This window comes from Crocodylus siamensis, chromosome 5 (genome assembly GCF_052110815.1).
Source record: "Crocodylus siamensis isolate JL-2025a chromosome 5, ASM5211081v1, whole genome shotgun sequence".
Lineage (NCBI taxonomy): Eukaryota > Metazoa > Chordata > Crocodylia > Crocodylidae > Crocodylus > Crocodylus siamensis.
In genome coordinates this window covers 40,754,228-40,770,462 of record NC_143399.1, presented here as the reverse complement: position 1 = coordinate 40,770,462, position 16,235 = coordinate 40,754,228, and the positions used below count along the sequence as shown (strand labels likewise).

At 52.6% G+C, this 16,235-nt stretch overlaps 2 protein-coding genes across 3 annotated transcripts in view; both read left to right on the top strand.

The window, feature by feature from the left end:
• The window catches only part of LOC149863951 (carboxyl-terminal PDZ ligand of neuronal nitric oxide synthase protein-like), a 143,102-nt gene extending 132,316 nt beyond the window's left edge, over positions 1 to 10,786 (top strand). For both annotated transcript variants that reach the window (XM_090047424.1, XM_090047423.1), the window contains exons 11-12: positions 4,586 to 4,907; positions 7,301 to 10,786. In XM_090047424.1, coding sequence (XP_089903550.1) covers positions 4,586 to 4,907; positions 7,301 to 7,829 — 851 coding nt within the window. In that variant the 3' untranslated portion in view covers positions 7,830 to 10,786. The remainder of the gene's footprint in view (positions 1 to 4,585; positions 4,908 to 7,300) is intronic.
• Positions 10,787 to 11,520: 734 nt separating this feature from the next.
• UHMK1 (U2AF homology motif kinase 1) overlaps positions 11,521 to 16,235 on the top strand; it is a 28,339-nt gene continuing 23,624 nt past the window's right edge. The window contains exons 1-2 of the mRNA XM_090048252.1: positions 11,521 to 11,880; positions 14,582 to 14,874. Of these exons, the coding sequence (XP_089904378.1) occupies positions 11,577 to 11,880; positions 14,582 to 14,874 (597 nt within the window). The 5' untranslated portion in view covers positions 11,521 to 11,576. The remainder of the gene's footprint in view (positions 11,881 to 14,581; positions 14,875 to 16,235) is intronic.

Here is a 16,235-nt window from a genome sequence, read left to right as displayed (position 1 = left end):
CCTCCCCCCGACAAGCCTAGTTTAAAGCCCGCCAGAGGAGATCCGCCAACCTGTAAGAAAACACACGCTTACCTTTGGGGGACAGGTGAAGCCCATCCCAGCTGAGCATGTCCCTCGTTGTAATGTGTGGGTCATTGTCCAGGAAGCCGAAGCCTGCCTCGAGACACCACTGCCGAAGCCGCCAGTTGGTCTCTCGGATGCAGTTCTCATGCCGTCTGCCGCGTCCGTTCACTGGTAGGATGGAAGAGAATACCACCTGTGCACCGAATTCCCTCAGCACGCCGCCCAGAGCCTGGTAGTCATTAGCCTCTACAGGGAGTTCACAAATGGGATGCAAAGTCCATCTTTCAGGCCCCTGAATAAGCCACCAGGCTTAGCAAAACACTGAGTACCCAGAACCTCCCTCTGGAGTAAGGGCCTGACTTTTGGATGCCCATTTCTGCAAATCTGGCTCAGCACCTCCAAGGCTTTGTGGTCAGCAGGAACAGTCGAACTGACTTTAGGTGCTGGCCTTCCATACCTGCTGTTCCACAGCCACAGGTATCTTCACCTACACTCCACACTGTTGACAAAGCTCTTTCTGACTTAGCCCTGTAAGGCTCCATCAACCTCTCAGCACTTCCATCAACCCGAGTTGTTGCTTATATACAACGAGACTGTAAAGTCCTTATCATAGAAGCTCTTAACTCTCCTCTCTGTCTAAGCCAGTGGTTCTCAACCCTTTTAGACTCAAGGTGCCCCTTGCCAGACTCAAGGTACCTCTCCATCATTTTTGTGAATCGTGCAGTACCTCATTTTATAAACTAATTTATTTTTTACAGGATTTACCTCCTTGCAGAGGTGCAGGCAGTGGGGTGGGGAAGTAGCTAGGCAAAGAGCCCAAACCTGCACTTATCTGCTTATCTCTGTGGCACCCTTCAAAGGATCTCACAGCACCCTAGGGTGCCCTGGTACCCTGGTTAAGATTAATTGGTCTAAGCCTTGACTAACCCTGGTGCCAAATCATTTAGGTCACCAGTAGGCAACTTTTTCTTGCTGTGGGCCAAAATGGGTCAGAGAAGGGGGGGCAGGTGCTCTGACCCATCTGCAGCCAGCACTTCTTCCTGCGGCAGTACAGGAAGAGAACACCCAGCTGAAGTCCCCTGTTGTTGAATGCCACTGAAGCCCCAGTGGCTCCGTGGGCTGGATCCAGGCTGCAGGTTGCCAGCCCCTAATTTAGATCATTCAATGGTAACTGTCAGTGTGACAGTGGCAGCGTGAAGCAGATCTCTGTTCTGGGGTTATTTAAGTGTTATGGGTTTGCAGGGCTTGGAAGTCTCAAAGCATGTTCTGCCAGTGCCAAAGAGACATATGCAGCATGTCTCTGAAGTGCCTTTATCTCTGAGAGATGCAGGGTGAATACCTGGGGTTCTAACTGAGCTCTGTCACCTTTGATTAACTCTAGTTTCTCAGCTGCACAATGTCAGTCCTCAAAGGAAGGTGGAAAGGTGCCTTGCTAGCAACTATCGTTCCTTAAGTAGCTTATCCATACAGCTCCTCCTCCCAGTTTGTTCTCTGAGTTAGTGTTTATGGGGGAAGGAGCAGGAGGTCGACTGTCACCCCCATACAGGCCTGTGACATGGTTGCCATCTTTACCAGCCAAAACAGTCTGACCCAGGACATGGGGTTGAACACTGCGGGCCAACCCCAGAGCTTAGAGCGTTCTGACGGGGAACCTTGGGGTCAGCTGCTCAGAGGTGGGAGGGAGGTTTCTAGCGAGGCAGCTGGCAGAGCTGCAGGTATGACACCGGGTCTTTCCCAGCCTGCCGGTGCTCAATAATGGGATGAGGAGCGGAGTCTTAGGAATGGGGGAGCTGCAGCGGCAGCCCTGCGGCTGGTAACAGGGCTGCGTGGAGCTGTGTGGATGAGTATTTACAAGTTCTTGCCGGGTAACTCCAAAAGCGGCAGTGGCACTTCAAGGATTGCTTGGCCTCCCCTACGAATGGAAAATGTTTGAATGAGGCTGTTGGCAGGGGTGATGCTGGTGACAGCCATGGAGCAAATAAAGGAAATCTGATGCTTGCTCTGCAGTCCTTTCTCTCCAAGGCAGCCTCACAGTGAAGGAGCCTGGGAAAGGAAGAGCCAGAGAGTAGTTGCCAATCATAGGTCTTCGTCAGGCTGCCCTCAAGCTAGTTGCAACGTAAAGATCTGGTCCCTGCGTCTGCTGATCTCTACCAAACAGCAATGTAAAACATCTTTCAACCACCCTCTGCCAGAGCCGAGTGTGTGATGGATTCTGTAGCTAATTCTCAGAGACGTTCTGCCCCTCCACTCCTGGCTCATCTCCATGTGGAGGTTGCTGGCGTAGCATCCAGCATGAATTCGTGCCGGCGTGACCAGCTATGGGCAGAGGTTCTCATTTCAACCAAGCTCTCTTGGGGGCAGAGGACTGCAAAGGACCTCTGAAGTTATCAACCCTTGCTGCGATGAGCAGCTGCATCCAAGTGGCAAAGTCAATCTTGTTCGCAAACATACCCAGCTATAGGTCTCAAAGGCAGTTAGGATTTTGGCCCCCACTATTCCTATTGAGAGGCTGAGCCAGAACCTTGCTGCTCTTATGGTTAGAAACCTGCTAATTCCCATCTTAAATCTATTCAGGGACAGTTTATACCCATGTGTGCTTGTGCCAGCATTGCCTTTTAGCTTAAATAGCATTTGTCTCTCCTGGTTTGTTTACCCCACTGATGTATTTATAGACAGCAATCATCTCCCCTCTCTGCCTCTCAGTTGCTAAGCTAAATCTCTAGCAATTTAGTTGAGTTCACTGTGAAGCAGTACATACCAAGCTGAAACAAGCTGCTCCTAAATCCAAATTACACTATTTACATGGGGACTTGCACTGGTTTCAGTCACAGCTTAAATGAAACTGGTGTGGTTTGCTCAGGTGGGCTTGGCTTTTGGCCACAGCTTGTGAAAAAAGGTTGATTGTGGGTGGGCTGAGATGCTTTTGCTGAAGTGGGGCTTTGGGCAGCAGAGCATTAGCTGAGGAGAAACAGTGCAGAGATCGGACTGTGGGCAATGTCACAACTGCAGCCTAATGCCTCGCTGCATCCTGGACTGTAGGAAGCATGCTGGGATTGACTGTCTGGTCTCTCTCATTGCCTGAACAGCTGGAGAGCTGAGACATGGCTGCAGGAGGCAACTCCAGGGTCCCACAGATTGGCCATGCTGCAGAGATATTCCCTCACTCCTGGGCTCCCTAGGCTGCTTGTGTGTGAGGTCCCAGGCAGCAATGTCAGTGGTGCGCATGGCTGCGGTTGGTTTGGGGTGAGGAGCTCAGGGTCCCATGCGGGTTTGTCACTGGGGAAGCCCATGAAGGGAGAAAAAGGACCTCCACCCCATGTTTGCAGCTGTCTACCCTGCAAATCATCTTTCTCTTTTTCTTCTGTTTATTTGCAATCTGCTTTCCGAGCCCTTTCTGGTGTCAGGTAAGAGATGCGTCCTGCACCTGTTTTTCTGTGCCAGAGTGAGCATGGATCTCTCCTCTGCTTTCACCCTTCCCTCTTCCCCCTGATCTTGCCAGATGCTCTGCGTGGTCCCCTTCCCAGGGTCCCAAGGTAGGGGCTGCCTGCATGCATTGCTCTCGTGCTGCCCCCTGGTGGGCCTGCTCTGTTTGACGGCCCATTCTCCGTCTGCAAAGATGGGGGCCCTGAGGCCGCTTCTCTGCTCCTACAGCACCTCTCAGAGGAGGCTGCATCCACCCCACCAGAGGTTTACGAGTGGTTTGCATACACTGCTAGCATGGGCGCAGGGCTGGCACAGGGAGGCTGAGCCTACTGGGGGCTCCTGTGAGGCAGCTTGGGCTGAACGCCTCCAAGAGGGTTAACAGAGGGTGTGAGTGAGAGCAGCTGGTAGCTGGCAAGTCCGGGGAATGGAAGGGCTGCCCTGGTCTGTTGATTTTTGTGTGTGTGCCTGAATGCCACAGGCAGGGAGGCTGCCTGGCAGGGATGGGGCCAAAGACAGCCATTTTGCATCGCTGGGGACAGACCAGAAGCCCCAGGAGGGTCTTTGTCCTTAACCCTGGGCTCTGGGGAGCCTTCTCAGCCCTGGCCTTGCCCCAAGTGCCCTGTTCAAAAGAGAAGCCTGGCAGTGGTTGGAGGGAGCTGTATCGGTGCTGCCCTGTCCCCAGGGTATCTATCTTTCAGCTGCCCGATGCAAGCTGGCCTGCTTTGCTCAGGCAGACCTGAGATGCAGGTGCAGACCCAGCATGGGGCTTACAGAGGTGAAACTACTGCTAGAGAGAGTGTCATTCATCAGGTTCTGGAGCACTCTTCTCCTCTGGCCCTGGGAGCCCTTTTCTCAGGGCAGGAAGTAGCCTTGATCCTATTCAGCAGATATCAAAAAGGAAACACAGGACTATTGTTCAGGCCTGTATTCTCACCCAGCCAGGGCTCTAGCTCCTCCCGGTACTCCTGCCCAGCTAGTGCTCCCTCTTGGGTGCGTTGGCCTGTGCTGGATGACACAGTCTAATGCTTCCACTTAAACCAGTGGCCCTGCTCAACCCAGTGGCCCCACTCATACCACTGCCTCTGCTCTTCTCTTCCAGTTGACCAAAGCATGTTTGAGAATTCCAATACCGCCCCCACACCAAAGCTGCAGCACAGCAGGTCCGTCTCCAAAGCGTCTCCCATGCCTCAGCCAGCCCAACCTGCAGCTGCCGAGGCCAGCGGGGCCGGACTGCGAGTGGGAGGGAGCCAGCACCTCAGGAACCTGAGCAAGGCTGTGGGGGCGAAGGTGAATGACTTCCTCCGTAGAAAGGAGCCTACCAGCTTTGGAGATGTGGGCATGACGAAGATCAATGCCAGTGTGGGGGCTGTGCTAGCAGGTGGGACACACGCCCAGCTGGAGGACGAGGCTCATGAGGAAGGGTAAGTTTCCTCTGCGGGTGCTGCAGTCCTTGTGTCTGCTGACCCTCAAAGGCCATGGTGAATGATGTTACTACAGGGCCATGCTATACAGCCACCCTGCCAGGGAACAGCCGTCACTTCAGTTGGCCTGTAATGCACTACACAATTTCCTACCTGCCCAAGCCCCCTCCTGCTCCCCCAGCCTTGTCTGCACACAGGAACACTCAGGAAAAAATTAATCTGGATTAACTCCAGGTATGACTTTAAAGTGAAATAATGAAACTACATAAAATCCCTTTTGTAGATTCTTTTATTCTGAATTACTAATAAATTTGGCCTGGAAGTGAAGTAAATGCCAGTAGACCCTTGTTTGTCTGTTCCGCATTTATATGATCACTCCAATTAGAGGAATTCCCAGTCTGTTGATGAGGAATACAAGAAAGCAAATGGCCACAGATTGTGCAGTGTCTGAGTATATGCAGGTAGATCTGAATCCTTCCCTGTGCTAGGTTGTATAAAAATGTAGTTATAATGTTGCTGGACTGTGGTGCTGTGGTCTTATTTCTTTTTTTTCCCTTTGACCTTTAGGTGCTATTCTTTATTCCAGATGTTTCATATACACGAATGTTCCATATAGATGAACAAGGGAGGGCTCCTTGCAGTTTGGTTGAGCAAGGGTCTCCTGCACCTGATTTACATCAGGAAGTCTGAACCCTTTTTGACATAAGACACCCCTTGGAAAATGCCAGCTCTAAGCTTTCACTTGTTTTTGAGACTCTAAAAATAATAAGACAGTTCTTCTCTTGCAAACAACTGAGAGAGTTCACAACAGGTCTGAATGTTTTTGACATCCTGGATTCCTATTTGAAATCTCTGGGTTTATTTTGTGAATCATGTGTCGGTGTTTGTACACCTAACAGTGCTAATATTGCACAGAACCCATAAAAGGATCTCATGGCACCCCAGTGCACTGCAGCACCCCAGTTGAAAAATCACTGATTTAAGACCACTTCCATTTGGAATTGTAGGGTATGCCTACCACCATGACACGGCCTGGCTGGATTGTTTCTAAGCCCACCCAGCCCATCCGTTCCTGCAAACATTTCAAACACAGGAATACAATCCCTGCAGTTGCTAATAAGCACAGTATGTATTTCTGGGTTTAGAGCATTTGAAGGGGGTAGGTGTGATCAGTCGTATCCTGGCTAAGGCATGCTGCTGCCACACTGTAAACGTACCCCGTATCCACACACTGTTTAATGCAGTTTAGCTAATCCACTTTAAACGTTAATTCAGCTGAGCTTTCCTAAAAGTTCCCATGTAAACTAGCCCAATGTTCCACTCCTCCTCACCCTGCATTTCACCCCTATGTCCCACGTGTCTGCCCTCTCCTGCTTCAACTTCTGGCCCCATCTGCCCAACTGCTCCACTTGCTAGAGTAGTTAAGGCTACAGAAAGACTGCCAGGGAGTGCTTCTGCTGCAAGCTGCTCAGGCACGGTTAGTGCCCAGCTCAGCAGAGATTCCCTGGAGGGCCATGCTCAGGGACAGTGCCTCAACACATGGCAGGATGCATTGAATCAGGGAAGAAATGTCCCTTAAGAAAGGGAACTGCAAGTTAGTTGCTCCAAGCACAGCACATGGCTGGAACTCTCTGAGGACAGGTACAAGTCCTCTCCCTTGGCCTCATCTTTAGACTGCTGCAAGAGTTGTTTCTACCTTGGTACTCAGCACCACCACTCTGTGCAGTCTGTGGCAGAGCTGTGAAACAGGGCAGTGTTATTCTCCCTCCCAGCTTGAGGGGAGCTGAGACAGGCAGAGGCTGACTGACCTGTCCAAAATTGTGCAGAGAGTCAGTGGCAAGGTAGTAAATGGAACTGCCTGCCCTAAGCTGGTACCCTAACCATTGGACAATCCTTTCCCTGTCATAGCACTTGGCTGATGAGGTGTCTTGATACTGCAGTGGGGCCACAGACTCTGTCTGTTTCACGAAGGTGTGCTGGCTCAGCCTTCAGCTGAGAGATGCCACAGTGAATGTTGTGGCTGGGACAACAGCACTTCTGCCCATTCAAATCGAGGCAGTGCCCCTTTGCAGTGTGAGCAGGGGCATTGTGCTGTGGGGGATGTTTGGACTTTTTAATAAGGCATCAAGCCAAAATCCTGCCCTCATTAAATATCCCAAAGCCCTTTCAGGATGGGGTGCCAAATTCCACTGAGAAACTGCTTTTCATGCACCCTTTGCAGCATCACTCAGGCATCGTATTCTGCTTCGGCCCTGTTCCAAGTACCTGTCGGGTGCCGCATGACAGTGTATGATATGCCTGCATTTTGCTGCTGACTGGTGCTTCCTTTTGGAGGGGCTTTGGGGCAGGTTGAAGTGGGAGAGATGCTCACTGATGGTTCATTGTGCTTACAGGCTTGTGCTGCTGGAAGCCTTTCCCCGCCTTGACCCACCTCCCCCTGTGACCAAGAAGCGCACTCCCCGGGCTCTCAAGACCCCCCAGGACATGCTCATCTCCACCCAGCCCGTTGTGAGCAGCCTGGATGGCACCGTGAAAACAGCACCTGAGCAAAGCCAAGAGTATCTCGACCAAGCAGCCCATGTGGAGGAGTGGAAGGTGGCATGGGATGTGCCTCAGCCAGAGGGCAATGCTGAGCAGAGCGACCCTGGCAGAGTAGTGCAAAACGGAGATGAGCCCAACCACAATGGCGCCTTCCCTGTGCCTGACCTCATCTACAAGGATAACCTGGAGGGCAAGTTGAAGGCTGCTGACAAAATAGCAGCCTCTCCTCCCTGCCCAGAGAAACCTTCCCTCAGACTTAGCCTCACTCCTGCCAACCACCTGCATGAGTACCAGCCCCATGAGGGCAAGGGCCAGCCTGAGGCACAGACCTCTGGCCTGGAAAATGAGGGACCCCACCCAGATCTCCTGTCCTTTGAGTAGCTGCCCTGGGGTCTGAGGGAAGATGTGGACTATCCTCAGGGGGGCAGCTCAGCAGAACTGGCAGGAGCATACTGCCCACTCTGTGGAAGGGAACCTGAGCAGCATGGAAGGACCAGGGCACTATGCAGGCCTGGAGCCACTACTTGTCTTCCTTGGCGCTAGTGGCTCCTACATGGAGCAGAAGGAAAGACAGGAGGCGAGGGGCAGCCATTGTGCCACTTCCTGCCTTGTGCAGTGCAACCTGCAGGCACCTTCATCTTCAATATGGAAGCTTAGCTCTTAGACACCACAGGTCCCAGTGTGGCACTGTCTTTTGCACAATGTGATAAGCAATTTCTGTGGACTTCAGCTCCAGGCCAGAGATGAAGCTGCCTGCAAGCTGCTGCATTGCGCAGCGAGGGGCTGCCATTGTGTCCTAGCCAGTGTGATTCCTAGTTAGACATCTTTTGTGCCAGCATCAATGATCAAGGATCAGTGCCAGCATCAATGATGTTCCCTACAGAGATGTGGCGGGGGGGGGGGGGCGGCACTCCGTTAATCCTTAGCACAAGACAAAAGCTGCCCTAGTAGCACCTGGCCAGGGAGTCTGAATGCTCCCAGAGAGGGGTACACATGTACAGATAGGTTTTTGGATGATTGAATTTTCATGGTAGAGAGGAGAGCTGGTGGCTGGGTCTCCTGCATATCTGCACCTCAGAGGAGCTAGAAGAGGGGGTTAAATAATGTAGTGGAGGGGACAGAGGTCTTGTCATTAGAAACTACTGGTACTAGCACTTGAACATCTTGTGCTCTGTTTCCATCTATGCCACTGATTCCGTCTATGACCTTGGCCCTGCTCCCTGTTTTATAATGTCATGGTACATCAGCTGGCTGGGGTGTGCTGGGGCTAAATTCTTCGGTGCCTGTACAGTCCTGGACATTGTGAAGCATTCCAGGTGTGCTACATCTGTTGATTATGGCCTCAGTCTCCACTATTGTAGCTCTGTCACTGCTGTTGGTTTCCTAATGTAATTTTCTCTGCAGGGTGGCTGTGTGCAGTAGGATAATCTCAATCCATGCCTTAGTGAAACTCTAGACTGTCCCTTCACACCTTTTGTCACCCTTCCCTGCCATGCAGCTTCCTGTCCTGAAGCCTGCCTTTCGTCAGGCTAAAGCTAGACTTGGGCCCCATGTTTAGGATAAGTCATCGCTGCAGAGTTAACTTGGGTCATCCGCACCCAGGGACAAGTACCTAGTTGGCTATGTTCCAGAAGTGACCAGCCACCCTACCCCATTCCTGTGTCTTGCCTGTTGCCACAATCACCTGGCTATCTTGCTAGGACCTGCTGCCACACTTACTTAGCTATCTCTCTGGGACTGATTGGGACACATCCCATGGTCCTTTGCCACGCAGGAAAGCTGAGTCATTCTGTGATTTTTCCTTGGGAGTTTGGTGAGAGAGAGAAATGTGGGAAGTCCTTGAAGGGCACCAGTGATTCAGCATGATGTCCTCACTGCAAAACCAAAGGGGAGGCGGTGAGGGGTAGGGGGATACTAGGTGCAGAGAAAGTGGAGTGGGAGCTGTACCCCAGGCTCCCAGACCAGGCCAGCTCTGGGACCACTCTACATTCGGGGGGAGAGCATTCACCTAAGCTTATTCTGCAGTAAGGACATTGCCTTTGGAGTTTCAAGTAGTAGACATGATTGTAAGAGATAGTATCTATGCAACAATTCTGCTTGTCTCATTTCAGAGCCAGCTAAGCAGGGCTCTGCATCCTGCTTTCTGTGAACAGGCATGGAGGAGGAGGAGGCTGAGGAGCAGGTTCACTGCAAGGACAGTGCAGCACTGTCTGGCTTTCAGCCTCATTGTACTGATGGAAGGGGCTCCTGAAATGCTGTGGATTCAGGCCTCATTTATTAGTTCACCTCTTACTCCACTCATGAGCTAGTGGGGTGAATGTGTGCAGTTGTTTCAGCCCTGGGCCAGCCCTGATGGGGTGGTTGAATACTAATGTATATGACTTCACCTCCTGGGACATCCCATGGCCTCAGAACAGAGGTTCTGGAAGACATTGGTTTAATTTTATTCCAGGCCTTATGCACTGTGATTCCCTCTGTTTTGTCCCTGGGTCTCCACTCCCCTGGGTTGGAAAGTCACCTGCAAAAAATACCAAGAGGCAAAACCCCAATCTCAGATTCTTAGCTGGTGAGAATTGGTGCAACTCCATTGTCCTTTGGAAGGGCCACACTGATTGCACCTGGCTGCAGAGAGCACTGTGGCCAAACTGGCATGGCTGCTACTAGGGGACGTTTCCCCTCACCACCTCACTTAGAGATGCTCCTTGCAGTAAAGCCTTCCTGTCCAGACCCATTGAAATCTCTGTGTCCACTGCTGAGCTGATAGGATGGAGGCAATGACACCAGTGAAGTGAACAATTTTGCACCATTCAAACCCACCTCGTAGTCCTACCAACGTATGGAGGCCACAGCTGTCAACAGTATAGTTTGGACTCTGTATTAACATATGAGGGGGATGTGAGAATATTCCTGTGCCTTGAGTTCCCTTGTAAAGGGACCACCTGAGAATGAGTCATGCCTCCAAAAGTTGTTTTGAGTCCAGTGAATGCTGATCTGTGCCATAGGATCCTGGATACAAAATGGCCATGTATATGTGTGTGTATATTTTGTATATGTCCAATGCTACCACACAAATAGAAATTATATATATATAAATATATATATATATATATATACACGTACACTGCCTATATAAAACTATGTATAATGTATGTTAATCAGAAAACAGGAGCGTGTGTAATCTCCCCCTTTAGTGAAGGAGAGCGTTTCAGGGCACCAACATTTTGAAAAACAAAGTGATGCTAACGTGTGCCAAAAGCCTCTATTTATGTTAGTTAGGATGGATACAGAGTTCAGAATGAACCATGCTGATTGCACAATAAAGATTCTTTATGTGTGTTGCAATGTGGGCTTCTCTAAAGAAATGGCGCTAGTTACGCATACGTAACATTGTTCTGCAGAGTAGGGGCTGTATGCTGCGGTCTGTAAGCTGCCACCCTGCCCTGAAGAACTGTGCATTCCCCAGGCTGGCGGGGATCGTAGGGAGCAATGGCTCTCGAGGCACCCCTCCAAAAACACCAGCTTCTAGTTTTGACTCGTTTTTTGTCTACTGAAAAATACTGGAGGAATTCTTCTGTGGCAACGAACCCAGAGACTGCAGCAGGGACGAATACTTTTAACACCACAGATTTCTGGGGATCTCTGCGTGTGTTTTATGAATCACGTCTGCATGCAGCCCTAATAGTGCGTGGCACCCCGCACCACCCTTACAAGGATCTCGGGGCACCCCAGGGTGCCGCAGCCCCCTGCTTGAGACACAGCGGGTTTATAACGGGGTGCGGCGACGGCGCAGCAGAGGGGGGCTGTGGGTGCGGGGTGGCCGTGGAGCGCAGACACCGCGCCGGGGCTCCCAGGCCCGGGGGGAGAAGCGGTGCACGAAGGGGGAAGTCCCTCCCCGGAGCCCTGCGCTCCGCTTCAGGCGGAGGCCGCGCTGCTCGGCGGAGCTTGCCGCAGCGGGGCGCGGCGCGGGCCGGGGAGAGCGAGGGGCTGTGCTCCCCCGCGGGCTCGAGCGGGGAGGGCTCCCGGGCGGGGCTGGCGGGGAGGCAGGGCGGGGACACGGTCTGCCCCGCCTCGCTTCCGCCGCCATGGCCGGCCGTGCGCGCCGGGGCCGGGCGGGCGGGATGTGAGGCCATGTCGGGCTGCGCGTGGGGGGCGCCGCCGCCGCTGCTGGAGGCGCTGGGCCGCCTGTGGCAGGTGCAGGCCCCGCTGGGCAGCGGCTCGTCCGCCTCCGTCTACCGCGTGCGCTGCTGCGGCGACCCCCGCGCCCCGCCCGGCGCAGTCAAGGAGTTCGTGCCGCCGCCGGCCCCGGGCCCGGCCCGGCCCGGCCCCGCGCGCCGCCCCGCCGCCCCTCGCCCGCCCGGCGCCGACTACGCCGAGTACGGCTTCCGCAAGGAGCGCGCCGCCCTCGAGCAGCTCCGCGGGCACCGCAACATCGGTAAGGGCCGCGCGCCGCCCCGCCACTCCGGGCGGGCCCTGCCGCCTGCGCGCGCCGCCTCGCCCGGGACTCCGCTCCCCGCAGTGCCTGCGCCTGCGACCCACCCCCTGACTGACCCGGGCCGTGGCTCGCAGGCAGGTAGCGAGGGCCCCTACCACAGCCCCCAGCCCTCTCTCAGTCGGGGGTCCTGCTCACGCCTACCCCCAATGTCACTGCAGCCCCTGGGTTGAGATGAGGCGCCCTCTCACCCTTCCGCTACTTTGCCGGTAAACAGGCTGAGGGCCTTCCGCAGCCCCTCCAGCCTTGCTGCCCCTGTGCCTAAGCTGTGGAGGGCTGTGGCCAGTAGAGCGGCCCCATGCTCCTGCTGCATCCAGCAACATCAGCTGGCAGGACCCACGTCCCCTCGCATCAGGCAGGACATGCTTCCCCCTCTGTGCACGTCAGAGCAGGGGTGGGAGCACAGTGCCCCTTGCAGACAGGGCCCCCTGCCCACCACAGATAGGGGCTTGACCCAGGTAGGAGCTGACACTCCTTACACCCGTTGCAGTGTTGATAACTGGCAGCTTGTGTCGCCTGTCCCCATGGCAACATCAGACGCTGGGACAGGGTCCCCAGTACAGACCTGCACTGTCAGAGATGCCCTGCACCACGGATGACTGCAGGAGTCATCCTACTCTCCCACCACAGCACTGGTGAGCAGGGTCCTTTGCTTCTCCCAGGCTGTGACAGAGACCACCCCATCCTCCCTTGCAACACTACTGATCTGGACATGGAGCACCTGCTCCCCCAGACTGGGACAGAAATGCCCCCTCCTCCATCCAACATCAGAAGCCCATTGGGCCAGGGCTGGGACAGGGACTCCCACCCCCATATATTCCTTCAGCAGTACCAGTCAAGACATGGATCACCAGGCTGGGACAGCGGAGCCCCATTCCTCCATGGGAGTCCCCTCTTTGCTCCACACCTCTGTGGCATTGTTAATGGGCTAGGAACAGTAGCTCAGATACCTGCTTCAACATTGGTAGTTGGCCAGGGCTCCCTACCTCTGTTTGGGAGCCACGGATCAATCACTGTCACCCTGGCAGAGTGCCCAGCTCTCTATCCTGCTCTAGTGATTTCCGCATGGCAGCACCACTAAACCAGGTCAGGAGCAGGATGACAACCTCTCCCCTGCACTGCAACCTCTGATAACTGGGACCAGACTAGCAGGGCTGGGCTGTACATCCAGAGTTGCACTAGGGATATCTGTGCTGCTGTGCATTCATCCCACACCCTTTGAAAGTAAATACAGAGAGGTCCTTGCTTACCTGAAGAGGCTCTATGCTGGGCAGAAAGAAAGCAGGGAGAACCCTTGGAGGTGGTGATAGTAGTATAAATTCATTTCCAGGGTAACCTTGTATCCCTTCTCTTACCAGAGTGGGGCAGTTGGTCTTCTAAGGACCAAGTTGAGGAATGTGAGGGTAAACTTCCACTAGCTTAGCTGAGCTGGATTTGGACCTGGCTGGAGCTGTGTGGGGCCTTGCTACTGTGTGGGCTTGGCTATGGGAGCTGCATCTGCCCTGCAGCTCATGGAGAATCTAACAGTTGACCTGCTAGGGCCTGAGGAGAGGTGCCCTGAGAAATGGAGGAAACTTTGTCTTTGTTAATAGCACATGCTAGTGCTGGTCTCTGGGGACCTGGGAACACATCTCACCCTACAGTCTCCTGCAGACAGGGGCCTGCAGCCAGGCTGGGAATGATAGGGGCCTTAGAGGGTGGAGTGCTGAGGAACATCACATGCTGAAGCAGTTCTTGTGACCCCCACTTTACCCATACGTAATCATATCTCAGCCATGTAGTCACTACGGTGTCCACTCCCTTGGGCAATGCAGTGAGTAAAGTACAGAGCATGTCCTGGGTAGGTGTTCTGGTGGACTATATGGTCTTCACCATGCTCTGAACCTGTTTTGCTTTGTTGCTTGCCCATGATGCTGCTTCCCTGGCTGTGCTGGTTCCCCAGCTGGAAGACTTTTTCTTCCCTGCCACCGCTACCAGAGGCATCCGGGTAGGGTGTTCCACCCTGGGCCCTGCTCCTACAGGTCTCCAGAGCTTTCTGTGTAGTGAGGAGGCTGGAGGCCAGTTATGGTAGCTGGTACTAAGGACAGTTTGTTCCTTCCAGGCCATGTTTGGAAGAACTACCTTTCTCACGGGTTGCATCTCACATACTGATGTCGCAGACTGAAATATTTCCTGTACTTAAGAGACTCGAATGGAGAGCAGGGCCTTGCATGGAAATGTGCTGAAAGAGGCATCTTGTAGTCTGCGAAAACCAGTCTAAACGAGGGTGGGACGTGCCACAGGATAAATGGAGTGATTTGCCCAAGGTCGCAGCAGGAGTTAGTGGTGCATTGGAAATTCAGGCCAGCTATCCATAGCCCAGGGCCTTAACCAAGCAGACATGCTGTTCCCAGCAGCCCAGAGGCAGCAGCACAATTTCAGGTGGGTTGTGACCCATGGGAAGCATGGACAGTAACTGATGAAGCTGTTGCTTCAGCAAGAAGTCCTAATTTATAAATCAGTGGCTAAGCAATAAGCTTCTGTTAAAATATGCTTGACGCCAGGGTCTTGGATATACTCCCCTAGCATCTTAGAGGAGGAGGAGTGCAGCGGGGCCACAAGTTGCATCAACCTCACCAAGCTCTTGGATTGCTTCTGATTCCAGTGACGCTGTATGGTGTGTTCACCAACCACTTCTCTGCCAATGGGCCTTCACGCTGCCTCCTGCTGGAGCTGCTGGATATCAGCGTTTCAGAGCTGCTCCTTCACTCCAGCAATCAGGGCTGCTCCATGTGGATGATCCAGCACTGCGCCCGAGATGTCCTCGAAGCCCTGGCTTTCCTTCACCATAAAGGCTATGTGCATGCAGATCTCAAGCCACGCAACATTCTGTGGAGTGCGGAGGAGGAGTGCTTTAAACTCATTGACTTTGGGCTTAGCTTCAAGGAGGGGAACCAGGTGTGGCTCACAGCTGCGCAAGCAGTTTCTCCTACCTGTTTTGAATTACTCTATGTTGTACTCCATGGTCCTAAGCTGATCTCCATAAGCAGTTTGATTTGGGATGGGAGGAGGGTGGAAAAGGAGCATCGAGGTAGCTGTAGGACATGAGCCTGGGGACTTTCTGTATTGCCCTGTTTTGTGAGTCGATATTAAACCAATGTGGTGGTATGAAATGCCCTACCTGATAGGACCAGTAGCCATATAATCAGTTTTCCTGGCCATTACCAGATGCTTAGGAAGGCATCACATCTGTCCCTTAAGAGGAAAATTCTTACCCAATTCCAGTTTATGCCCTAAAACAGAAATGTCTGTTTTCCTCATCCTTTGATGCGTATTGAGGTGTTACCAGTGAATTCCACCGGTTAATTATATGCTGTGCTTTTGATGAAATACCCTTTTTAAAAATAGTTGCTTTACGGTTTACAACGATGCCGCTTGTCTGTGCACTATGCGAAAGAGAAAGTAAGAACATACAGACCCATATCTACCCTTCCCTATTTTGGGTTATTCTGGCTCCCAAGTTCCTGATCTTCCCATTAACCGTCCTTGGTTTCTCAGTCTCTCTACACCACTTCCTCATTCCCTCTTCCCCCACCCTACTTCTCACCTGTATTTCCACTTCTTTCTCCTATATCCCTTCTGAGATGGGGCAATACTATTGATGCATTTCATCACTGGATTGGCTTTCTTTTTATTCCTCAGTAAACAGCAGTAGAGATTTTTTTGTTTGGTTTTGGGGGTGGGTTTTTGCACTGAGCAGTCCACAAGGATGGTTGTGTTCCCTTCCTATGCAGTTAGCATTGACAGAAAAGCCTGCAGCACTTAAACTAAGCAAACTTATTTTTCCTCGTGTGCCTGACTTGTCAACCCAGATTTTCATCTGCTGTCAGGCTGCTTCCCTTCACCCAATGGTGTTAGGCTCTTCTGTGTCTCAGTCTCCATTTAGGCAAGTCAGGACAAGTAACAAAATTGTCTGTAAAATTCGTCACCTTTCTCATAGTTGGGCCCATCCTTCCTTGTTAATAAAGATGATCAGCATCACTAGTCCATTAAGGCCTCCCATCATTAACTTATTGCACTATTTACCTCTTGTCCCATAGTTGCTTAGTGTCACTACTAGCATCTGGTTATCGAATCTGCTTTTGGGGGTTTGTTTTGTTTTGTTTTTAATCCAACAGTCTTTCTGTTTCTCTTTCCACTGTTGGGGTGGCTGTTAAACACAGACTTCTGGTAAATAAGATGTAATTCCCCCCCGCCACCCCATGAAGGTGGTCCCTGTAGTGCTGTATTCATGTAGAGGTTCTGTCATTTAGTTATTT